Source organism: Haliotis asinina, chromosome 11, assembly GCF_037392515.1.
Source record: "Haliotis asinina isolate JCU_RB_2024 chromosome 11, JCU_Hal_asi_v2, whole genome shotgun sequence".
In the NCBI taxonomy this organism is placed as follows: domain Eukaryota; kingdom Metazoa; phylum Mollusca; class Gastropoda; order Lepetellida; family Haliotidae; genus Haliotis; species Haliotis asinina.
In genome coordinates this window covers 3126201-3152601 of record NC_090290.1, presented here as the reverse complement: position 1 = coordinate 3152601, position 26401 = coordinate 3126201, and the positions used below count along the sequence as shown (strand labels likewise).

The 26401-nt window shown below is 39.2% G+C and overlaps 1 protein-coding gene across 1 annotated transcript; it reads right to left on the bottom strand.

Annotated features, from left to right (window-relative positions):
- Positions 1 to 1129: 1129 nt before the first annotated feature.
- On the bottom strand, positions 1130 to 1633 carry LOC137256423 (eukaryotic translation initiation factor 3 subunit A-like). Its single transcript, XM_067794267.1, has one exon. The coding sequence runs from the start codon at positions 1631 to 1633 to the stop codon at positions 1130 to 1132; it is 504 nt and encodes a 167-aa protein (XP_067650368.1).
- Between the last annotated feature and the right edge of the window lie 24768 nt (positions 1634 to 26401).

The window sequence follows — 26401 nt, the reverse complement described above, 5'->3', positions numbered from 1 at the left end:
TGGTGGATACGTGAAACACATGAAATGAAGCCGTAAGTGGTACCCAAAACCTGTAAGATGCTTATCGATCCTAACGCTGACGGGCAAATTGGTTTCTGCTAGTGATTATGCTTACTCTTAAATAAACGTTAATAAAAACAAATTATTGCCAGCGGCGTGTGTCTGTGCTAGTGACACATGCACATGCAGTAACAGGACAATCTTTCTTGACCTCTCCAAATTATGAAATATTTCAGAGCTTCATCTGTGTAAGAATTCTAAAATATAGTTAGCTTTCATTTATTTGCTGAGTTTTTACAAGAAGTAGAATTAATTGAAAACATGAATAATATGCTTTTGTAAATAGTTTAATGATATGCTCTTGTTATCGGTAAATTAAATTCGCAAGCAAACATGTTAGCTGGTGGTGGATATATCTTCAAATGGGGTTAAAATGTTTAAGATTATTTTCCTCCTGAGAGGGTATGTCAGTCACAAACCTTTCAAAGTAACTTTGAGTGGACAAAACATAATAATATGTGCATTTATATTGCGCCAAACTCCACTCACGAGAAGAATGCTCATAGTTCATGTCACCTGAGCTTTATGCACAGGACCACACGCCACCACCAAACCTCCTCGTACATGATTTGTACAAATCGCTATTGACTGAAGGGATGCTGTAAATTCAGCTCGGGGCCAAGCAGGTGGCAAGCGTCTCACATGCAATCCTCATGAACAGTTGTTCAGTCTATCTTCAACTGCTGGTGACGACTACAGCCTGTTTCGATTTTGTGCATGTCCAGAACAGTATATGATTTTAGGTTTAATGCTAGTTTCAAACATTCGTGTTGTTTTATTGTTTTATTTATTGGTGGCAAGTGTAATAATGATATAACATTATAAACTATTTTTGTCATGACCCGTTTATTCACGCCAGGGCTGAACTATTGCCAATGCGACTGAACAGTTTAACTCATTCACTCACATTCAAATTCTAGAAAGTTTAGGATACGTGTATTACTTGTTTGCAGATGGTAGGTTTGTCTTCCGATCTGTGTATCTTGGTATTGTTATCGTAATATCTAGAACTCATTATGACTATCGTTGAAACATTTTAGTCATATCACGTTGCATGAATATGATGGTATCACAGTAACAGCCCACCCTTCATTGCCCTGTCTTGTAACAGCCCATCCTTCATAGTCCTGTCTTGTAACAGCCCATCCTTCATAGCCCTGTCTTGTAACAGCCCATCCTTCATAGTCCTGTCTTGTAACAGCCCATCCTTCATAGCCCTGTCTTGTAACAGCCCATCCTTCATAGTCCTGTCTTGTAACAGCCCACCCTTCATTGCCCTGTCTTGTAACAGCCCATCCTTCATAGTCCTGTCTTGTAACAGCCCATCCTTCATAGCCCTGTCTTGTAACAGCCTATCCTTCATAGCCCTGTCTTGTAACAGCCCATCCTTCATAGCCCTGTCTTGTAACAGCCCATCCTTCATAGCCCTGTCTTGTAACAGCCCATCCTTCATAGCCCTGTCTTGTAACAGTCCATCCTTCATAGTCCTGTCTTGTAACAGCCCATACGTCACAGCCCTGTCCTGTAACAGCCCATCCTTCATAGTACTGTCTTGTAACAGCCCATCCTTCATTGCCCTGTCTTGTAACACATGCTTTAATGCTTACATGCTTTTTTCAACTTTCTGTATGTGGTAACCTTGCTGTTGACTGTAACTTGTTGACAGATTTCAAGAGATATTTTCTACTTTCTATTAAAGTATATTTTGTTACGGTCACGATATGACGGAAATATTACCGATGTCACTTACAATCTTAACTCACCCACTTAACTCTTTCACGCTATGTATATATGTTGTCACAACAGCTGACTAACAACGACAAACTAGGAATACAGTGTGCGAAAAACAACAAAACCTGACAATAAACAATATTGCATGAAAAGAAGTGTCATCCACGGTGTTTCGGAATTCCATCCTGTACTTTTCGGTTATTCGAAAGCCCAGTCAAATGTGTATCAGCAGAGACACGTGTGTTCACTATCTGCCGGTGACGATTCCCCATTAAAGTCACGATGGATAAGTATATCCATGATACGAGTGGGCCCTGGTCCTAATAATACACGTTGACGGCATTGCTGGAGTGAGTTAATATTTAACATCACATCGGCAATATCTCAGCCATATAGTGACGAAAACAATTAACACGTCACAATTTAATTCTGGACTCACAAAAGTCCAGAAACTCTCAGCACTGTGGCCACTCTCTCACAAGCGATTTCGCAAAATTAAACAGGCAGCTGTTATGTATGTGTGCTAAGGATGAAAAAATGAAAAAATTTTTTTTCGAAAACTCAAAATTTAAACTCGCTCGCCCATGGGCACGCCCATGGGCGAACAGTGGCCAGTGGGTAGGCCCATGGGCACGCCCATGGGCGAAAGTGTTTATTTCATCCAGAATAAATGTTTTGGAGGTTGTAAATGAATGAAAAAATGTTGATAAGTATCATGACACAAATTTCAGCTTGTTGTGACTTGACTCTGGTAACTGACAGCGATTTTGAAAAATCTCGCCCATGGGTGAAAAACATATTGGCCCATGGACGAGAATAATTAATTTCATTGAAACTACATGTTTTTTTTCAGGCTTTGCAGCTTTTCAATGAATGAACGTGTATTTATTATTGTCTTGACACGAAATTAAGCTTATTTTGACTTAATTCGACTAATTTAAAATGATTTTTCAAAACGCCTCGCCCATGGGCGAAAACCATTTGGCCCATGGGTGAGAATATTTACTTTTACTCAAAATACACCTTTTCCCATGTTTTGGAGGTTGTGAATGGATGAAAGTATGTTCATAAGTATCATGTCACAAAATTCAACTCATTTTGAATTAATTCCGTTAATTTAGAGCTATTTAACAAAATCTCACCCATGGGCGAAAAACATTTTGGCCCATGGGCGAGAATATTTCCTTTTACCCCAAACACATCTTTTCCAATATTTGGAGGATGTAAATGAATGAAAGTACATTTATGAGTATCATGACAGAAATTCCAACTCATTTTGACTTAATTCCTCTAAATGAGAGCAATTTTGAAAACTCTCGCCCATGGGAGAAAGATATTTTGGCCCATGGGCGAGAATATATGCCTTCACTCAAAATACATCTTTTCCTGTGGTTTGGAGGTTGTAAATAAATGAGGATATATTTATGAGTATCGTGGCACCAAATCCAACTCACTGTGACTTAATTCTGATAATTGAGACCGATTTTCAAAAACATCTCGCCCATGGGCGAAAAACATTGGGCCCATGAGCGAAAATATTTCCTTTTCACTCCAAATACATCTTTTCTATTGTTTTGGAGGATGTAAAGGAATGAAAGTGCCATTATGAGTATCATGACACAAAATTCAACTGATTTTGACTTACTTTTGCGAATTCAGGAAGATTTTTAAAAATATGTCAGAATAATCACTTTTACTCAAAGTACATCTTTTCCGGTGTTTTGGATTTTGTAAATGAATGAGGATATATTTATATGTATCATGGCACAAAATTCAACTCATTTTGATTTAATTCTGCTAATTTGTAACAAGTACAAGAATCTGGATTTCCACTTCAATTTTCATAGCTTTTTTATTGTCTTGGAGGTTGTAAATATATGAATGAAAGTGTGTTTATAATTATCACGACAAAAAAATGAAATCATTCCGGTCTTAATTCGACTAATCTCTCTCGTGGACGAAAATATTTTCGTTTGCTCGTTTTCTTTATTTTGCAAACATATGGCTTAAAAATAGATGAAATTCTAATGACAATTCAGTTTAATTTCGTGAGTTTAGTTTTATGTCGCACTCAGTAACATCCCAGCAATATGGCGGCGGTTTGCAGATAATCGAGTTTTACTTTACTTCCAGCAACATATACAATACACTTAGAATACTAAGTCTTGAGATTCTTTTGAATTTAGGTATTCTATAAATATACCAAAATTCAACCTATATCTATGAAGTTGAAGTTATTTGTGAAAGCCCTAATCAAGAATGACCAAACTCCAGTGACTATGCTGGGACACATTAATAAACGGTGTTGTGAGATCTTTAAACTGTATTGAAATATGTCTTGCCAATTCCGCTGACATTCACCAAATGTACCTACCTAGTAGTTTTAAGTGTACCTACCCAGTTTAGCATGTTTCGTTTTAATAGTGTGGTCTCCATTTTTAGTAATTCCCGTTTGCCCGCCCCGGCTTTTCTTCGTCCGAGGTTTTATGGGGTATTTTCCTATTTGTCAGACCAGAAATTATCTACAACAGGGGTAGGTCACTCGCTTGTTTTCTTTACCATTTGTACTAATTAGTATGCGCCTCCTCATGCTCCAATGCACACAGTGACCTGATTCGTCTCCATCGCAACTTAGGCTGCGTTTAACAGTACTTCAGCCAGTTTACTGTATCAGTCGAAATCTTACAATGAATGAATGAATGAATGAATGAATGAATGAATGAATGAATGAATGAATGAAGAGCAAGACGTATATGTGAATGAATGAGAAGATATAATAAAAGAAAGAAGTACATATGTGAATGAATGAAAGAATAAATGATACACCACGGCCATCCCTTCCAAAACATGCTAAAGAACGCAAAACTATCGTTAGATCACATGTGTTAACATCAGCTTGTTATTGTCTCCCTGGTCAGACGTAACAATTGTCAGACAGGTTAAAACAACAAACTATCTGGTTGACTGCACAGCTGCCTGTTGACGTAGTATACCCACATCACCTACTTTTCTTGCGTAACCTTCATCTACATCACCACCCTTAATATATTGAGCAGAGAGCACAGAAGGTCCTATAGCTGTAACCACTGAACCGTGGCGTCTCTCTGCTTCCAAGTTCCCAAGTGGGGGTGTCCTTTTCTACCTATTCCATTAATCTTTAAAACATCTAGCAAGCTCAACGCATGCATCTTTTTATTAAAATGTGATGTTATACATAATCATAAGAGTATTTTTATGTATTATTCAGTTGATAAATGATTATTTTACGACATATATATATATATATATATATGTATATATATATATATATATATATATATATATATATATATATATATATATATATATATATATATATATATATATATATATATATATATATATGACACGCTGGACAGGTCTAGGGCATTCTGTGTTAATTTACCATTCCCTATTTCATAATGCTTAAAAAAGACACTCATTAATCTCTCACAGAGTTTTGTCATTCCTTCACTCCGACATGGTTGCTAAATCCCCTATGATCATAGTATATCGACTTTGCCATACCCAATTCACCTAATCCTGAGAAATCAACCAGTCATGACATACCCACATCGCCTAATTACTTTTCCGTACCTATCGAGTAAAAAATACATAAAATGGGAGGACGCCTTGTTAACTAATGGGAGTGAGCCTTGTAGGGAGTACCCTCACTCTCACAAACCCACGTATTGAGGAGAAGCGGCCGTGTTTGTCGAGGATTTTTCTGGCTTTGCTAAATAAATCGTACATAAACATGTAAAATATTTTGCTTTGATTCTGTAACTACGCACATTATGACATTGAGACCATTTTGATTTATCGAGTAAAATACCATTGAATAGTTTTGAGTTTGAATCTTGCCACTTTAGCGCTCTATCTTTTTAAATAGGGCGTGCATACTAATATTTAGGTGTTTTTTAGTATACCATCTATTTGTTTAAATTAACTGATTTACCTGTTTTTGCTTTGTTTGGTTTTTTTATTGCAGGTGGCCCAGCGAGTGAGTCTGCTTTGATACCTGTAAATTTATTCTGACGAGAAACGTAAACAAGAACATATGGAGCCCCTGCATCAATACGTATTAAAGTGTTTGAAACATTATTCTAGACCATTATTTGTGCACAACTGATGATATGTACCTGAAAGATCAAGGTTCATAAGAACGTACAGGACACATTTCTCCTACCCCATTTAAGAATGTCCATTTCTGATTGGTTCACGTGGCCTTGCGAGGGAGAATAGATCATTAAGTTTTACCCCGCCACGTGGGAAAAGCCTGCATCCAGTCAGTGAACTGTAAAGCAGTGGTTCGAATCGACTATAGTTAGTACCATGTTAATATAATACATGGTTTCAGCTTGTTTTGGTGCTCTATTTACATAAAGTGATATTTAAACATTCGTTATGGTAAATACGGTGTAGCAATGTGATGAAGAGTATGCGGGTTTTCTTCATCCCATTTCATCCACCGATGAGAATGGTGGTATCCTCTTTTGGTTCACACCCGGATTGTCGATTGTTTTATCAAATACACAACAGGACTGTCGAAAAGCAGTGGAGTGTGACAGTGCTCAACACTGTTCTAATGACACCCGGAGCGTCGACTACCTTGGAGAACTTGTGCCCGAGAATGCCCGAGAATGCCCGAGAATAGCAGAAGACTCGTCTCTACGCTAATTAACGAGCTAAAACACATACACAAAGACTTCGGTGAAAGAATGAGCTGTGGAACCAATTCCTGAATGATAGTCGTCGCACGAACAGTAGTCTAGAAAGTTGGCGTCATCGTGAATCGAGGGTCTGTGAGCAATGTAAACTGCATATTGTGACACAGTGGCCACAATAAAGAATAAAGAAGAACTTGACAGAAGGCTTCAGCGTCTCAACGAGCAGCTCCAAAGACAAGAGATTTCCGTACTGAGCTGTGCTCATCAGACTGTCTGCCTCGCTCATACTGACCACATTACTGTACTTTAGAACGTATTTGGTTTTCCTAATGTCCGGAGCGTCGAACGCCATAGTGTTGACACCTGATTACCTCCTTACGTAATACCCGAAACATCGAATTTACAAAAAATTCAATTCAATTTTAGACAGCCCAGGCAAGTCGTTTGTTTAAGGAGTAAGAGGATTAGGAGGCATGGTCGACTAGATTTCTTTGTTTAACTAATCCCACACGGCCTTCACCAATAGAGGGAATGATTTCTGTTCAGTTATGACATTGCTGTTCTCCATATGTCTCTATTTTCTCCACACATCTCCATGTTGTTGTATTTTTGTGTGTTTTGTAACTCTGATTGGGACTGGTGAACAAGCTTTACAGTACCTCACCCTTACAGCATATAATACAAAATATAAATGAAGCATGTGTCGTCATCCATATGAACTATCATATAATAACATATGCATACACATCATTACATCAAATACATCTATCATATAAGTAAACATGAAAAATAGAATTATGGTTTGTTGTGTCTGACTAGCTCTTTGTAGAAACACTGAACATTTGTGAGAAGGTTTTTGACAAGTTAATTAGTTTCCTGTTAAAAAATTAAAAATCAAGCTTTGTATTTTATGATAAAATCGTGGACGGATTCAACTATTTTCTGGTTTTCACAATGAATAATTTCTTTTCCGTTCACCGAAGTCATCATAGACCACAGTGAGAAAAGGTCAATCTTCAACCAGTAAGGAAGACCATGATAGCGTATGGAGTACGTGTGTCTTGGTCATCTCCTCCGTTACCCCCTCTCGAAACCACACCCCACCAGGGCGTGTAGGACTTGTCTCGGTGGATAAAAAGGGACTCCTATAACCCCATATACCCCTAATCACAATGCTATAATTTGTCGTTTGTGTGTATCCAGTTTTGTGTATTCTGTAATATTGTATAGTACTGGTGAAGTGTTAATCAAAGCAATATTTTGCTTGCTAAACGAACCACATTCTTTGAGAATCAAAATATGTTTTAAGCACATTTCCAAAATTGAAATGCAGCATGCACACAATAACTAAATTGGAAGGAATATCGTGCCGGACAAGGTTTTCCAGAGCACCTGCACATAAATGTCAATGTCTTTCAAAAACTAACATGTGCAGGTCTTGCAAAAGGACAAAGCAGGTATGCTTGACGAAGTTCTTGCAAAGGAGGTTTATACACAAAACCAAAACCAACCGGTCAGCTCGACGCCTTATAAAACAATCAAATCGAGATTTCCTTTGAATGTGAGATATTTGGCTGCGCGTCTTGCGCAATCAGTCTTTTTCATCCATATACACTCACGAACACCTGTTCATTTCAAAGCTGGTGTCCCCTAATGACCTAATGTGATCCATGGATGAATTTTGTATATGACAAGTAAAATACACTTGAAAGCGGCAGCTGTTTTACTCCAATAAACAAGACCAGCGGACGAGACATGACTTTTTCGGCGCAAATTGTCGTAGGCGCTTTGCGGAAATTACGTAAGTGAACGCGTCATCGTTCCGCTCAGTTTCCATTGTCTTTGCGAGTTATGCTGAGATACTCAACAAACTGAGATAAAAGTCAAAATGATGAAAAAGTGGAAATCAGTGTGTGGATTAGAACGTGAAAATCACTCATGAAGTCTCTGACAAAGTAATATCTGTTCAGGTCATGATCATTTGGAAACAAATACGAAAGTTCTATGGATATACAACTTCTTATAAGGTAAGCAGCATTTCGGCGTAGCTGCTAAACTCGTTATCAAGAAAGGGATATCTTACAGGTAGTCCTGTAAGTTAAACCTTTGTTTTGGGTCGAGGTCAAAATCGTTTGGTGTAGTGACAACGGTGTTGTTTTATGGGATTAGACACGGATTTTCTATAAAAAAAGTAAAATGTGTGTCCTCAGGAAACGAAATAAGACACGTGTACCAGAATGTAAGTGAATCGATGTTAGTTCAATCAGTGACTTCAGTTAATAAAATGGGCTTTCAGTTCACTCCTTCCATTAGTAATGAGTTATTTAGTTTCTTGGTAAACTTGCTTGCAAGGTGAATGTTGAAAATGACAGTTTTCAGGATCATTTTAACAACTTCAATTATGGCAATCAGTTATGGCTTCAGTAAAGCTGCTATGCTTCACGTTTCGTCCTACCTATTTTACGGGAAGATACCTTTGTGTAAACAGCTATATGTTCATTTTGAGAACTGGTAAAATATATCTCGTGAAAATGAATTTTGAAAGACTGCAGATCAACAGTTCCAGTTGTCTCAACAACATACTTTCTAAAATACTTAGAGACCACAATCACGAAAGCCAAAGTAAATCTGTTCGAGTGTAGCAAAAATAGTGAAAATTTATTTAAAAAATAGAAAAGTAAACGCAAAGTCAATCTTGATTACATTACGTATTCCTCATAGCCCGAAAAATGATTACACATTAATAGTATGGATACGTTAATCTATAGTTTAAACTAATCTCCTCAAGTAATCGGGACTGGATTGGCAAGCATAAACATACATATCAATGCCGCTCCATACCAATAATATAATTACATAACATACATGATAACAACACTTCATATTCCGCTCGTCAAACGTCAGAATAAATTTACAGTTATCAAAGCAGATTAACAGGCCCACTAGCAGTAAAAAACAAAACAAAACAAAAACAAATAGATTAATAAATCCAAATGAATAGATGGAATACTAAAAACCACCAAAATATGCACTCCCCCTTTAAAAAGGTAGAGTGCAAAAGTGGCAAACCGGTAAAATATGCCACGATTCAAACTCAAAACTATACAATCGTATTTTACTCGATAAATCAGAATGGTCTCAATGTCATAATGTGGGTAGTTACAAATCGAAGCAAAATATTGTACATATATGTATCATGAAATGATAATTTATCAACTAAATAACACATAAAAATACTCTTATGATTATGTATAACATCACATTTGAGTAAAAAAATGCATGTGTTGAGCTTGTTAGATGTTTTAAAGATTAATGGAATAGGTAGAAAAGGACACCCCCACTTGGGAACTTGGAAGCAGAGAGACGCCACGGTTCAGTGGTTACAGCTATAGGACCTTCTGTGCTCTCTGCTCAATATATTAAGGGTGGTGATGTAGATGAAGGTTACGCAAGAAAAGTAGGTGATGTGGGTATACTACGTCAACAGGCAGCTGTGCAGTCAACCAGATAGTTTGTTGTTTTAACCTGTCTGACAATTGTTACGTCTGACCAGGGAGACAATAACAAGCTGATGTTAACACATGTGATCTAACGATAGTTTTGCGTTCTTTAGCATGTTTTGGAAGGGATGGCCGTGGTGTATCATTTATTCTTTCATTCATTCACATATGTACTTCTTTCTTTTATTATATCTTCTCATTCATTCACATATACGTCTTGCTCTTCATTCATTCATTCATTCATTCATTCATTCATTCATTCATTCATTCATTCATTCATTCATTGTAAGATTTCGACTGATACAGTAAACTGGCTGAAGTACTGTTAAACGCAGCCTAAGTTGCGATGGAGACGAATCAGGTCACTGTGTGCATTGGAGCATGAGGAGGCGCATACTAATTAGTACAAATGGTAAAGAAAACAAGCGAGTGACCTACCCCTGTTGTAGATAATTTCTGGTCTGACAAATAGGAAAATACCCCATAAAACCTCGGACGAAGAAAAGCCGGGGCGGGCAAACGGGAATTACTAAAAATGGAGACCACACTATTAAAACGAAACATGCTAAACTGGGTAGGTACACTTAAAACTACTAGGTAGGTACATTTGGTGAATGTCAGCGGAATTGGCAAGACATATTTCAATACAGTTTAAAGATCTCACAACACCGTTTATTAATGTGTCCCAGCATAGTCACTGGAGTTTGGTCATTCTTGATTAGGGATTTCACAAATAACTTCAACTTCATAGATATAGGTTGAATTTTGGTATATTTATAGAATACCTAAATTCAAAAGAATCTCAAGACTTAGTATTCTAAGTGTATTGTATATGTTGCTGGAAGTAAAGTAAAACTCGATTATCTACAAACCGCCGCCATATTGCTGGGATGTTACTGAGTGCGACATAAAACTAAACTCACGAAATTAAACTGAATTGTCATTAGAATTTCATCTATTTTTAAGCCATATGTTTGCAAAATAAAGAAAACGAGCAAACGAAAATATTTTCGTCCACGAGAGAGATTAGTCGAATTAAGACCGGAATGATTTCATTTTTTTGTCGTGATAATTATAAACACACTTTCATTCATATATTTACAACCTCCAAGACAATAAAAAAGCTATGAAAATTGAAGTGGAAATCCAGATTCTTGTACTTGTTACAAATTAGCAGAATTAAGTCAAAATGAGTTGAATTTTGTGCCATGATACATATAAATATATCCTCATTCATTTACAAAATCCAAAACACCGGAAAAGATGTACTTTGAGTAAAAGTGATTATTCTGGCATATTTTTAAAAAATCTTCCTGAATTCGCAAAAGTAAGTCAAAATCAGTTGAATTTTGTGTCATGATACTCATAATGGCACTTTCATTCCTTTACATCCTCCAAAACATTAGAAAAGATGTATTTGGAGTGAAAAGGAAATATTTTCGCTCATGGGCGAGATGTTTTTGAAAATCGGTCTCAATTATCAGAATTAAGTCACAGTGAGTTGGATTTGGTGCCACGATACTCATAAATATATCCTCATTTATTTACAACCTCCAAACCACAGGAAAAGATGTATTTTGAGTGAAGGCATATATTCTCGCCCATGGGCCAAAATATCTTTCTCCCATGGGCGAGAGTTTTCAAAATTGCTCTCATTTAGAGGAATTAAGTCAAAATGAGTTGGAATTTCTGTCATGATACTCATAAATGTACTTTCATTCATTTACATCCTCCAAATATTGGAAAAGATGTGTTTGGGGTAAAAGGAAATATTCTCGCCCATGGGCCAAAATGTTTTTCGCCCATGGGTGAGATTTTGTTAAATAGCTCTAAATTAACGGAATTAATTCAAAATGAGTTGAATTTTGTGACATGATACTTATGAACATACTTTCATCCATTCACAACCTCCAAAACATGGGAAAAGGTGTATTTTGAGTAAAAGTAAATATTCTCACCCATGGGCCAAATGGTTTTCGCCCATGGGCGAGGCGTTTTGAAAAATCATTTTAAATTAGTCGAATTAAGTCAAAATAAGCTTAATTTCGTGTCAAGACAATAATAAATACACGTTCATTCATTGAAAAGCTGCAAAGCCTGGAAAAAAACATGTAGTTTCAATGAAATTAATTATTCTCGTCCATGGGCCAATATGTTTTTCACCCATGGGCGAGATTTTTCAAAATCGCTGTCAGTTACCAGAGTCAAGTCACAACAAGCTGAAATTTGTGTCATGATACTTATCAACATTTTTTCATTCATTTACAACCTCCAAAACATTTATTCTGGATGAAATAAACACTTTCGCCCATGGGCGTGCCCATGGGCCTACCCACTGGCCACTGTTCGCCCATGGGCGTGCCCATGGGCGAGCGAGTTTAAATTTTGAGTTTTCGAAAAAATTTTTTTTAATTTTTTCATCCTTAGCACACATACATAACAGCTGCCTGTTTAATTTTGCGAAATCGCTTGTGAGAGAGTGGCCACAGTGCTGAGAGTTTCTGGACTTTTGTGAGTCCAGAATTAAATTGTGACGTGTTAATTTATATATGAAAAATGGAAACACTTTGAAGAATAGAACCTGTCACGATGGACAGTACAAATATTAGGGTATCACAGATATGGATATAAAACTAGCAAAAGTGAAACATTCTAGTAATTAAAGCGGACAATACAATGTAAAACACGGGCGATAGGTCGCCAACGACTGAAGGTAGATCACCATACTAGAGACTGCATCGCTGGACCGCAAGAAGGACTTGGACTGGAATATGTACTAGGCAACACGTGCAACCCTGATCCTTGACACAACAACTAACTCATTATAAGTTCAGGGGAATGGCCTGTGTGGAGACTATCTGAATGTCGATTCAAGACATGCCTTTTCACAAGAGATAAATTGTAATCCGAAGACTTCGTGGGGAGTGTAATGGACTTATCTATAGCGATGGATTGTCGATTGATATACTGAACTTCTCGCTCATCATGTGCAGCCTTTGGAAAAAGTATTTCAGACCATGTATTTTCCTACGAAGTCTTAGATGTGCTTGAAGCTTTATGCAAACGGATGTGGTGACAAGAAACACAGATTCCATATACGGTTTTTATAACTGTTGAAAAGGCACCGTAAGCCAGTTTTAGTAGTCGTCCATTTGAAAACATAGGAAACGTGTGGTTGGTTCCACATCACATTTCCAAATCAACCTCGGTGTCATCATGCATTCAATTAGACCCCACGGTGTGCAACCCACCAGTGGCTCCTGAGTTATTAGGTTAGTTGGAGCCTCTCTGCAGATATAAAATGTGACTTAAAAATCAGCTAGGAGAATCAGTCTGAGAGCCACCATTGTCATTCCCCTCAATCACTCGATTATGTAATCCACCTTTATAAACCACAGCTTTGTGCTTCCTTACAGAGTGTATATGACCTTTGAGACTTTTAGGCTTCCGTGCTTTCGGAAGGCAACTGTGACAGTAATGCGAGAGTTTTCAAGAAAACTTGAAAATACTGTAGGTAGTATTTGGTATAGGAGGAAGGAAAACATACGGATGTCCATCTCATTTTGTAACGACTAATTAAGGACACGGTGCAAGGAAATACATATTACTCAAACTAAGGCATTTCATATTCAATCAATACTTATTCAACAGTGTTCAATGCTGCTATGTAGTCTTGGTCAGCAAATACCAAGCTTCGGTAATTGGCATCGACGTACAGTACAGTGAAGGTAAATATTACAAGGACGTACTCATGCGTATAATCAACAATATTATTTGGCAGTATATGTCGAGGAGTGATTGATTTATCTTTCATGCACATACACATTCTGTATGATTAAAGGGAAAACAGATACATGCCTAACCTCCAACACAACATTCCATTGCACACCTCCAACCATATCATGGTCTTGCAATTTTTCAATCACAGTCAACTAGTCAGACTCAGGGATATCACATTTTCGTTGATAATATCAAGTTTTTGCCACAGACACAATTGTGCGCCTAAGGTAAACACAGACACCTAATAGCCCAAATCACAGAGACACTGGATAAAGTAGCTTGCATAGGACGCTGTGTTAACGGAGAGTTCTATGCAACTACTCGCCTGTTAGCTACTTTGTAAATCAGGGTGATCTGATTTCCTTCAATGAGCAATATAAGAAACCCATTAGTGTCGTTTTCCGCAACGTAGAACTCCAATCATTCACTCGCACGTTTATGTTTTATGGTGTGTCGGAGTCAGGCTAACGGGCCAATGATAAATCGATCAGTGATAATATGTCCAACGGGCAACATCACTTTCAGATAACCCTCATTGAAAATATCTTGAACAGAAAACAAACCTTATCACAACTCTATCAAATTATCACAGAGGATTCCGTTGGATAGCACGAGGTTTAAGGGTCTTATTCATCCACCGCAATGTCCGTCACTTAAACTGCCACAATACTAATGCATGTGTTCACACTGAAATACTGATAATAAAGAGTAGTACATTTTTCCATCATCTTCTTCGACATCAGGAATTCAATAACTGAAAGTCTCTGCACTGTTGACCTTGAATTCATGCCAATGGAGAGGCAACATTGAGAAAAGGTTTTTCTTGTCGCGTCCTTGTTTTCCGAGTCAACTGTATGCACTTTTGGGCGCGACATGTGAAATATTCTTCGCGTGAAATTTATCCATGTAGAGGTGGAAGCATAAGTCACACTATCCGAGGGACATGGAACTCACCAGGTTTGACACAAGCACCGGGCAGCCATTTAAACAAGACACCTCGGGCAGAATAAGAATCCGAAGCTTGCTCGCAATAAAGTCACAAACGACCGAAATACTTACTCTGTGCCTGTGCTTGTGCTTGTGCTTGTGCTTGTGCTTGTGCTTGTGTTTGTGCTTGTTTACGTTGAGTTGTTCGTGAATGGTCAAAAAGATAATTCAGGACAATTTACACAAATACATGATATGACTGTCCACCTCAACTTCTTTTCTTTGTTTGCTGCTTGTGTCCAAGATTGCTTGATGGAATGATTTGATGACCGTAGGCGTATATGTGCGTCTATCTAAAGCGCCAGGCTAGTGATCTAGCGAGCTTGAGGTGCCGGGATCGAGCCCCACTGTGGCTACAACTAGCGCTGAACAGTATTTGCCCGGGTGTAAAAATATCCTAGTAGTCAGCTTTGTGTGGGGACTCTTTCAGTGGTGGGAGAGCCCTCCAGTGTGCTGTACACAACCCTGTGCACTTAAAAGAACCCACGAATCCGTTTGTATATGAACAGATAGTGGCCACATGAAGACGTGCATACACGTCATATGTGACTTTTTCAATGGCTGAAACGGCCCCGTAATTCAGCTTTCTAGAATATTGGAGACCTGTAGCAGTTAAGCACTCATCCGCATTCGACTCTTCTGTCTTCAGATTAGCCTGAGGTTCTAGAAACATACTGGAAGAATCAATTTGAGATAAACTGTTCCTATTGTCCACATCTACAAATATTTAAATAACGCCTACATTGAATTGGTAAAGGAGGCCCGCTACCGGTTACAGCAACTGCTGTAGTAACTGTAGCGTAAAATAATTGTCCTCTGGAGAGTATACTTAAGACTACACCTGTCAGTATTACTAGCGTAAAATAATTGTCCTCTGGAGAGTATACTTAAGACTACACCTGTCACTATACTAGCGTAAAATAATTGTCCTCTGGAGAGTATACTTAACACTACACCCTTCACTATACTAGCGTAAAATATTTGTCCTCTAGAGAGTATACTTAAGACTACACCTATCACAATACGTTGATCGCTGCCAGTTGTTATTTGCAGTTTGCTCCAACAAGTCAGTGGAGAAATTCATCCTCGACGCACCCACATATGTAGAGGGAGTGTTTAAGTTGAGTTCATATTTTGCAGGGTAGTATTTAGCCTGATTTTATATTGTGTTATTTTGAGGTGATTTAGCATTTATTTGTAGTCATACTGACCTTCGCTGTCAACCGTATGTAGAAGCATGAATGTGTTTGTTCTTAGTTCATGACTCTGTCATTACGATATGAGTGAAATATTACGGATCTGATGTTAAATATTAACTCACTAAATCTACTTCAGAAAGCTTTCATTAGTGTGAATTGCATGTTTATAGAGGAATATTACCCTCCATCTGATTCCGCGGAAATGACAAAATTAGTGGAAATATTGCTGACGTGCCCTAAATGCTCGCTGGTCAGGGCACTCGCTAGACTCCTCCTTATGGACTACAGGTCATGCCTTCAATAGCTGGCCCAAACTGGCGACTGTAATGCAAGATGGCTCTGTACACGTAGTACATTTTGTGGACGGGATGTTTATACCAAGTATGGATAGGTTGAGTGATATACTGATCTGAGCGTTCAATATAATCAATATTTGGAGAAATGAGATTAATATGTATAATAAAGAGAATATATGTTTAATGTCATGATGGGAGTACTTTTGCTTTTCTTTCGTAACATCAAACTTGCTTCAGTTACTGTTCTCCATTTGAACTTTAGACTTTCATAAATCAACCATGCAAACAATGATCTGAGATAGTGTACGCTAATCCTTTGGTAGATAGCTCTGTGTTAACCAAGACACGGGCGACAACTTTACATTTGTCAGTAAAGGTATGTTTGGAACTATCATCTGAAAATAGACAATGGATCAAATTTATTTCTTCGAGAACCTTATGAATACAATGGAAGAGGATACGTCCACAGACCGTGAGGTGTGTGTGAATTAAAACAAGAAAGGATAATTCCTTGTCATCGGTCTGAGTAAATGCTGCATGATCAATTTGTTCAAAGAGCTCGTTGTGTAGATGGTAACTCAACTCCATGTGTAAATGTTTGCTTTTTGCCTATCAATATTTTCATACGATCTTAACTCGATCTCAGCTTCTGTGTTGACAAGACACGTTCAATATTTACTCGGAATTAACTATGAAGATTGTCACTCCTTCCGTTCCTCTGTGATGAACAGGGTATGGCTACAGCTACATTTTCCGCAGAGATAAACCTTCATATATAATGCCAGTAAGGGAAAACGTCAATATTTCAACCATACGGTATTCTAGTATAAATCAACATAATTAGACATTTTACTTTTACATCACAGATACTAGCATTCTGTCACAAAAATATGAATAAATAGTACAAGAAAAATAATACACTAGGCAATACTTTGCCAACAACTGAAGGTAAGCCACCATGGTAGAGACCACGAGGACTTACAGTACTTTTGCTACCTGTATGGTCTCTAGCTGGATTTACATCATCTCTTGCTTTTAGCCATTAGGGAGTGAGTAAGTGAGTTTAGTCTTACGCAATACTTCAGCTATATGGTGGTGGTCTGTAAATAATCGAGTATGGATCAGGCAATCCAGTGATCAACAACATGAACATCGATCTGCGCATTTGGGAACCGATGACGTGTCAACCAAGTCAGCGAGTCTGACCACCCGACCCCGTTAGTCGCCTCTTACCACAAGCATAGTCAGTCGCCTTTTATGGCAAGCATGGGCTGCTGAAGGCCTATTCTACCCCGGTACCTTTACGGCACTTTTAGCCGTTAATTTATTTGAATACGTACACTACGATTAATAATAAATATACTTTACTCACAAAATATAGTCCAACAAAAATGTCAGATATGTTTTGTTCTTTAAGTCAGTATTCAGTCACCAAGAAAATATCAGCGATATCTAGTCTAGTGCACAATTCTCTTGTGCCATACACGCATTATATGACATGTTGCAATTGAATGCTCGTGCCAGTGATTCAGTCGTTATTGACATCGAGAAGTCACTGGGAACGTCCTTTTCCACTGTCGGTCAAACTTTACTTTTCTTGTATGTGATGCTCCGTGCACCTCTTTTTTGAAACAAGCCATTATTGAAACGGTACTTTGTTCTCACCATCAGTCATAGACAACCCGACGCTAAATGTTTGGGGTTGGCGTTGGGCTTTCTTGGCGTCAAAAAATTGACCTTGTGACGATAGGACTAAATCGGAATGGCAACGATACAGGACCGTCATCGTGGGGTTGTACCACATTTCGAACCACCCTCTGAACACCAAGTCTTCAGTCACGTAAATGTAAGGACATATCGTGTAGGTGCCGTTGTTAATTTCTCACACCACGAAGTAGAAGTCCAGATCTCAATCGCATAGAGCATGCTCTTGATCGATGTAGTGTTGCACGAAAGTCTGTTCTACGCCAAGAGTTCATAGACTGACGTAAGATGCATTTATCGTGGGTGCAAAAACAAATGTGCTTCATTGGAGACTCAACTTGGACACACATTCGCTGTGTGGAGTAGCCTCAAACTCAATATTCTTGGTCTCACCATAGTGGTAAACGGAAGTGTGGTTTACTCTATCTATGGGTCCATCTGTGGACGTATTTGCACCAGGTCAGGTAAATATCAAGGTATATAAAATGTCGCGTCAACGACAGAAAATGCAATGAGTGCAGACGTTCAACTCTCAGAACTATGTCTTGCATGAAACACTTTACTGGAGATGTGTTTTTCAAAAGCTAACGAGAATCTATGTCCTCTTTAAAAATACTATAACAATATGGCAAATATACTTCACATAACTCAAAACGTAGTCCGAACCCCATTTTTCTGCGAGGGAGGGAATGGTGTCAGGACACGCGTGGTGAATTATATCCAGTCTTCAAGCAACCCTTGGATTCATGACTGTTATGGGCATGAATTACGTCAGACGAAATGGCGGAAGGAACGCTCAGGTAAAGATGACCATTTCAAAGAATAACTGGCCTTGATGGTTAGTTGAAGGTTCGTCCATTGGAAAAAAAAATATGTCTTCTCTAACGCAGCATTCATCAGTATTGCAGTAATATGTCTGCAGTCTGCTTCGACATTTGGGCCAAATATAACAAATGAATTGACACAGCGAGCAACATCTGTGCCACGCGGATGTGATGAGTGAGTGACTGAGTTCCTATTTAGCGTCACATTGGGGCGTGGTGGGCGAGCTGTCTAAGGCGCCAGGCTACGAATGCAGCGTTCTTGGAGGTGTCGGAATCGAGCCCACCTGTGACCGGGTGTAAACACTTTGGAGTCAACTTTGTGTGCAGACTTTCAGTGTTGTCACAACCCCTACTGTGCAGTACACAACCCTGTGCACTTAAAAGAACCCACGAATCCGTTGGTATATGACCAGATGGTGACCACACGAATACGAACACCTAGTTGCGGATGCAGCAACGTAAAGTAATCATGGACAAAGTATTGTGACTATGTTTGTTTGTCCCAGTCCACCCAGCTGTGAATGGGTACTTCGTAAGGATGGGAAGGCCACATTAACTCGGTGTGCCTGGTAGGCTGCAAGAGTTGTATGTTACCCAGGGAGTCGAGATTGAAAATACTACTTGCCGTTGCGATATATCACTAGAGGCAACAATACAATGAAGAGACACACGCTATACATCACCAGTAACTGAAGGCTGATCACCATTCTAAGGACCAAGGGTATTTACAATACATTTGCTGCCTGCATGGTCATTTATATGAAGACAAATTTCATCGAGGTCTGTGAGTGTTGCCATCCGCCTCACTTCCACTTCCACAGTTGCCCTGTCAGTGCTCAAATAAAAACATATATATTTTAGAAAAATAGCTTAATAACATATCCGTCCTATCATCAGGTATGTTCCCCAGTTTGTTACGTGAGTGTATTTTCCGCGATTTGAGTTATTGATTATTATTGGGTCACAATAAGGTTTTAGTGTGAGTTATTATGGGTCACATTTCCGACAAAGAATTACTTTTAGGGCATGCCTTTAAGGCAGTCTCCCGTGTGCACCCGGGGCAGAATGTGTCCACAGCACCCCATTGCTGGTCGTAAAAGGCGACCAAATTGGGCAACCTGTTTGCCGTGGGTTGCTTCCCGTGTCGGTGGAGGACGGTAGTCTGGTGGTTGAGGGCAGTAGGAGACTGTACATTTTATCTCCTTTTGCTCAACACACCACTTCGGCCCTTACTTCACCTAGACGGGTGGTAGAACCGGCCCAGTTCTATCAATCGGCTGGTCACGCCAAACCCTGATATGAAACTATGATATGCTCAAAACTTTATGAAACTGTTGATTTGGTTTTTTCATGCTTGGCCAAACTATGTAGATTCCATAATCTCAAATGTATCATGTTATGTACGTTTTTGCCTAGAGTCGTATGCCCGGAAGGCGGTGGCTCATGGGCCAATCTAGTAGACTGACTATCTATTTAATCCTTCTGATGGAGTGTATTCTTGGTGCTGCAAGTTGGAGATCCACTTGTATATACAGCATTGTATTTATGATACTCCGTGGTGGGTGGGGAGCTGGTGTGACGAATCTTTAATATTTCGACATGGCTCTTGAAACCCCCTTGAAAAAAAGCGTCAACTTGACACCGATCATGGTGCGAATGAAGGTTGCATACCTCTTACACAAGTTGAGTACTGACCGAGATTTCTGGTTCTAGAATCTCCGGACAGGCAACCTATCAAACTGAATCCATTTGCGATTTCGAAAGGAGTGTATGGTATAGCAGGAGATGTTAAAACTATCAAACGTATGAGGTCTGGATCACTTCTCATTGAATGTGCCAAAAGACAAAAAGCTACCAACTTGCTGTCTGTTGATTCCTTAGCTGGTCTCCCTGTTTCTGTATGTGTTCACAGGTCACTTAATTCAAGCAAAGGCATTGTAAAGGACCGTGATCACCTCCTAGATGATACGTCTGAGCTTGACATAGTTTGTGAGTTAAAAGCTCAAGGCGTGACAAATGTGAAACGTTTCACTCGGCGCCAAAATTCAGATAACATCTTCTATTGGCTGCTAAACAGATTTGACGTGGATACATTCCATTAATCCAGAACCCTCCAGCATGTCCGATTCATGCACACAAACTACTGCTGAGCCTTCTTCAGCTGTACAGATTTGTCACATACCAAAGTAACCACAACAGAAGAATAGTTTGTTTTGCAAAACTTTATTCCTCCCCTTAAGATATAAGTAACCCCAATACCTATACTAAACTAATTCTACAGGTGCAAATACAACTAACTAATCTAATTACCTAACCTAGCTACATATACAGTTCTGTCTACCACTTATATTGCTAAAGTTCTAATAATACTACTACTACTACTAACTACACTAAAATCCTAATACCCTCACTAATATAGATAATGATTACATATAATCCCAATCAGAAACTAAACAATTGAACTAAATAACACTAAAGGAATTAGCCACTCAGAGAGAACACTTTCTCTTTACAATGTAATCAGAATGTCAGTGCACTGTGGTTCCACTTGGTGACGTCATGGTATTTGTGTGGTATCCCTCACACCCAGGCGATGGTTTCCCTCACGGAGTTTAAGGGGCCTGTGTAATGGTTGATGGCTGTGCCATCCACATCTCACATTACTAGGAGATACATGCTCCTTGTACAACAGGGAAGACTCTTGTCTGTCTCCTTACAGGCGGAGATAATACCCCTCTCCTTACTTTAAGGATAACCGGCCAGTTCCGGGACACTACAATACAATATAAGTAACTACAGTTACTCAGTAAGACATGTGTCAATGTCTTATACTTTATGCATGTACTTTACTCCGATTTACATATTTGAAAGTGGAACAGTTTTTGTGGAACGATAACATTCACATTTTGAATGGCTTTGTGGCTATATAGTGTTACAATATGCATATATATCTAGAAATACTACATCAGTAAAACAATTTCTTGCTACATCTACTCAATCAATAAATACAAAAGTAATAATGATAATAAAAACTTACGCCAGCCAGCGTGAGATGCAATCCCATACAAAAGTTGAACCCATACAGGTGAACACAGTGGTGATTCTGGCTGACTGTGCAGATTACTACCCTTCCTCACTATTTATATTGACCTCCCATACCCAAGCTACTCAACACCTCTCTATTGTTTACAAATTAACACCCCAGCTCTCTGGCCATACCTGGTCACGCTTCCCTGAACATAACCCTGTTCCCATAGTATTACCGAACATAATCTAACAACAACTCCCAACAATATATAACACACTCTAACAATACCATACTACATCTATTTACAGTACCATAAACTAATTATATAAACGAAATCATCTGTGATCTTGACATCACTCCCCACTTCAAGTAATTGTACACAAGTACAATTATATATTACACTCAAGATCACATTTAAGTTTGTTTTAATGCATAAATATCATAAAACACAATTGTCTAAATGTACAATAGCACAGTAATACATAAGAAATAACTGCTGACAAATAATCTGGATATGCAGAGAGTACATTATTTACACACTGCCATACACATAGTATGACTAGGGTGAACACCGGCTCAAGAGATCAGCCCCAACATTCTCACTTCCTTTGATTGCACGAATTAGAAATCTGTAGGGTTGCAAAGTCAGGGCCCACCTCATCACTCGTCCATTGGTCATTTTTGCCTTGGTCATCCATATTAAGGGCTGATGGTCAGTCTCCAAAATAAATTCTCTCCCATACAGATATCTTTCTAACTTCTGTATTGCCCACACAATAGCCAAACACTCTTTTTCTATTGTAGAATACGCTCTCTCACGATCTACTAACTTCCGACTCACAAACAATATTGGAAATCGCTCACCTTCCTGTTCTTGTAGCAGTACAGCTCCGATTCCAACGTCAGAAGCGTCTGTTCTTACCAAGAATGGTTTCTTCAAGTCGGGTAGTTTCAAGATAGGAAAACTTGACATATGGGTTCTTAACGTAGTGAAAGCTAATTCCTGGCTTTCTGTCCATATTACCTTGTTTGGCTTTCCTTTCTTTGTGAGATCAGTTAGCGGAACTGCTATGGCTGCATAGTTTGGGATAAATTTCCGGTAGTACCCGGTCAGTCCCAACAACGCTCTCACTTGTTTCTTGGTTTGAGGTCGCTCCACATTTAGGATCTTTTCTACATTCTTACCTTCTGGTCGAATTAGACCACTACCCACCTTGTGCCCTAAAAAGTCCAGATGTTTATATCCTACTTTTACCTTTGAAGGTCGAGCTGTAAGATGGAATTGTCTTAACCTCGTAAATATTGCTCTCAGACTTACCATGTGGTGTGACCAGTTCTCAGTTCCTTCTATGATGTCGTCTATGAAGTTGTCTGTATTTGGTATGTTGTGCAATACTTGTCTCATCAGTCGGGAAAATACTGCAGGTGCATTAACTACTCCAAATGGCATCACCTTCCATTGGTATAATCCATCAGGAGTTATAAATGCTGTCAGTTCTTTGCTACTCTCTTCCATTGGAATCTGCCAATATGCTTTGCTTACATCAATTTTGGTAAGATATTTACAGTTCCGTAACCGTGCAAAGATGGAATCAGCTAATGGAATTGGTTCGGCATCAAATACGGTCACCTGATTCAGTTTGCGAAAATCGGTACAAAATCTGTAAGTCGAGTCAGGCTTCTTCACAAGTACAATGGGGGATGCATATGGTGACTGAGAAGGTTCTATCACCCCCATGTCTAACATTAGCTGTATCTCCTTAGCTACAACATCTCTCATATGATGAGGAAGTGGATAGGGCTTGGATCGTATAGGCTCATTACATGTCAGCTTGATCTTATATTCCATACAATCTACCTTCCCTGGTAAATCACTCAGTACATCTTTGAATTCACTTATGAGCTCCTTCACCTCATTTTGTTGCTCCTCTGTCAAATCTTCAGAAATGTCTACATCCTGATACGTTTCCTTAGAAACTAAAGAAGGTGAAGCTATGTCTAACATACTCACCTCTTCAGCCTTGACATCCACCAGACCAGCACTGACATGCACAAGTTGAGCTATGCTGACGTCACATACAGCTGTGTCCTTGACCTCCTCTCTCTCAATGTACCTTTTCAGTAGATTGGCATGATAGGTTTTAATCTTGTTACCAACCTGTATTCTGTAATTGCCAATGCCAAAGGTATCCAGTATTTCATATGGCCCTTTCCACTGCAGCAACAGTTTGTTTGAATCAGTGGGCAACAGAATTAATACTTTATCACCAACCTTCATTTTTCTTGGCTTGGACTTCACATCAAAGAACTTTTTGTATTTACATGCTTTCTTTTGAAGTTCTTGCTGTGCTACGTGAATAGTCTCCTCAAGACGGTTTTGAAGATCTAGCACATACTCATATGTGGTTCTTACCTCTGGATTTGGTATATCTCTTGTCCAGATTTCCCTCAGAATCTGTACTGGTCCTCTCACAGTGCGTCCATATAAGAGTTCAAATGGGGCAAAACCCAAACTCTCTTGAGGTACCTCTCGGTAAGCAAATAACAAAGCAGGTACATACCTGTCCCAGTCATTTGGTCGTTCTGCACACATCCGTTTCAGCATCGTCTTCAAGGTTCCATTGAACTTCTCCACTAGGCCATTGCACATTGGATGATAAGGGGAAGTAGTAAGCTGATGTATGGACAATAGTCTACTTACCTCCTTCATCACGCCTGACGTGAACTGGGCTCCCATGTCTGTTAATATCTCCTTGGGGATACCAACCCTACTGAATATCTCGAACAGAGCTTCGGCAACATATTCCGTCTCTACTCTGGGTAAAGCTACTGCTTCTGGGTATCGTGTTGCATAATCAACCACCGTCAGTATATACCTATTACCCTTGTCTGTGACAGGATACAATGGACCAATCAAATCAACAGCTACCCTCTCAAATGGCACTTCAATTAATGGCATTTGTCCCAGTGGTATTTTCCTTACCTTTCCCTTCGGCATGGTACGTTGACAAATATCACAAGACTGAACATGTCTTCTGACATCACCAATTACTCCTGGCCAATAAAACTGTGAGATTACCCTATCTAGAGTCTTCTTGATTCCAAGATGTCCACCCATCAGTGCTTCATGACATACCTTCATTACCTGTGTGCGCAATCCAACCGGTACTACTGCCTGTACAACTTGTTTACCATTGTCCATTTTATTGGAAGTATGCTTCCTATACAGCATATCATTCTCCACAAAGTAAGAGGAAGTACTATGTCGGGTCTCCCTAATCTTACCTTCTTCCACTAATTTTCTTATTTTGTTCAGACTTGAATCCTGATGTTGTAGGGATACGAACTCACCTCGACTCAGTGTCAACCCAACAGGTTCCAATGTCTTCAAGGGTTCCATGCCTACTTGGCGTACTCTTCTCTGGCTCCTTGTCTCTACAGCACCTACTGTTTTAATGTCCTGCTTATCCCACATCAAGTCTGGATCTCCTGGCTCTCTAACTCCGGGAATATTGCCTAATATTAAGTCACAGATTGGTGTGTCCATACATGCTGCTCTCACCATACCCGTGTAAAAGGGCGTATTTACAGTAATCCATGCTACCGGAAGTGTCAAGATCCTGCTATCTGCTAATTTACAAGATTGTGTTTCTGAAGTCAAACATGCATCTTTTACCATTGACCTCCTCACTATTACACCGTTACATCCCGTGTCTCTAAGCACATCTACTGGAGTGTCGTTTACCTTTCCCTGATAAAATGGCATGCGGTGATCTTTGGTAAGCACACTCCCTGAGGCTATATCTGCGTTAGTAACCTCCTCTGAAGTTGCTGCATCACCATCTAGAACTTCATGTATGCAGGGCTCTACTTTTGTGTTATCTGGATGTATTAGAGACATGTTTGTGTTGTCTTCACTCACCTGGATACTTGCCACTTTAAACTTGGGTTTCTTGCACTGTGCTGCCAAATGCCCAGTTTGATTGCAGTTGTAACATGTCCTTTCCTTAATAGGAACAAATTGTTTGGAACAAGTACCATGTTTACCTGATGCGCTACCCTCGACTATTTTCCCTTTGGAAACCTGCTTGTCAGTTTGACCTGGAATAACTGGTCTATTGTATCTTCCATGACTCGTACCTCTAGCTTCTATAAATTGCTCTGCTAGTCTAGCCATTTCCATCGCGTCTTTTGGCTTTCTCTCTCTCAAGAATATACCCAGATCCCTTCCAGTCACATTCAAAATCTGTTCACGCAGCAGCAAATCTCTCACACCTTCGAACGTCTTTTGTGTACCACTTAGTTCAATCCATCTGTTGAAATAGTTCTCAATTCTAACTACAAATTGTGTGAAAATCTCACCTGTTTCAGTTTTAGCAGTCCTAAATTTCTGATGGAATCCATCCTCAGTCATTTCATAGCGTTTAAGTAATGCAGTTTTAACTGCATTGTAATTTTCAGCCTCAAAGGCATTTAACCGGGAGTATACTTCTAAAGCCTTACCTTTCAGCAGAGTACACAGGTAAGCTGCCCAATGGGACGGGTCCCAGCCTTGCGCTGTAGCTACACGTTCAAACCTTTGCAGATATGCATCAATATTGTCA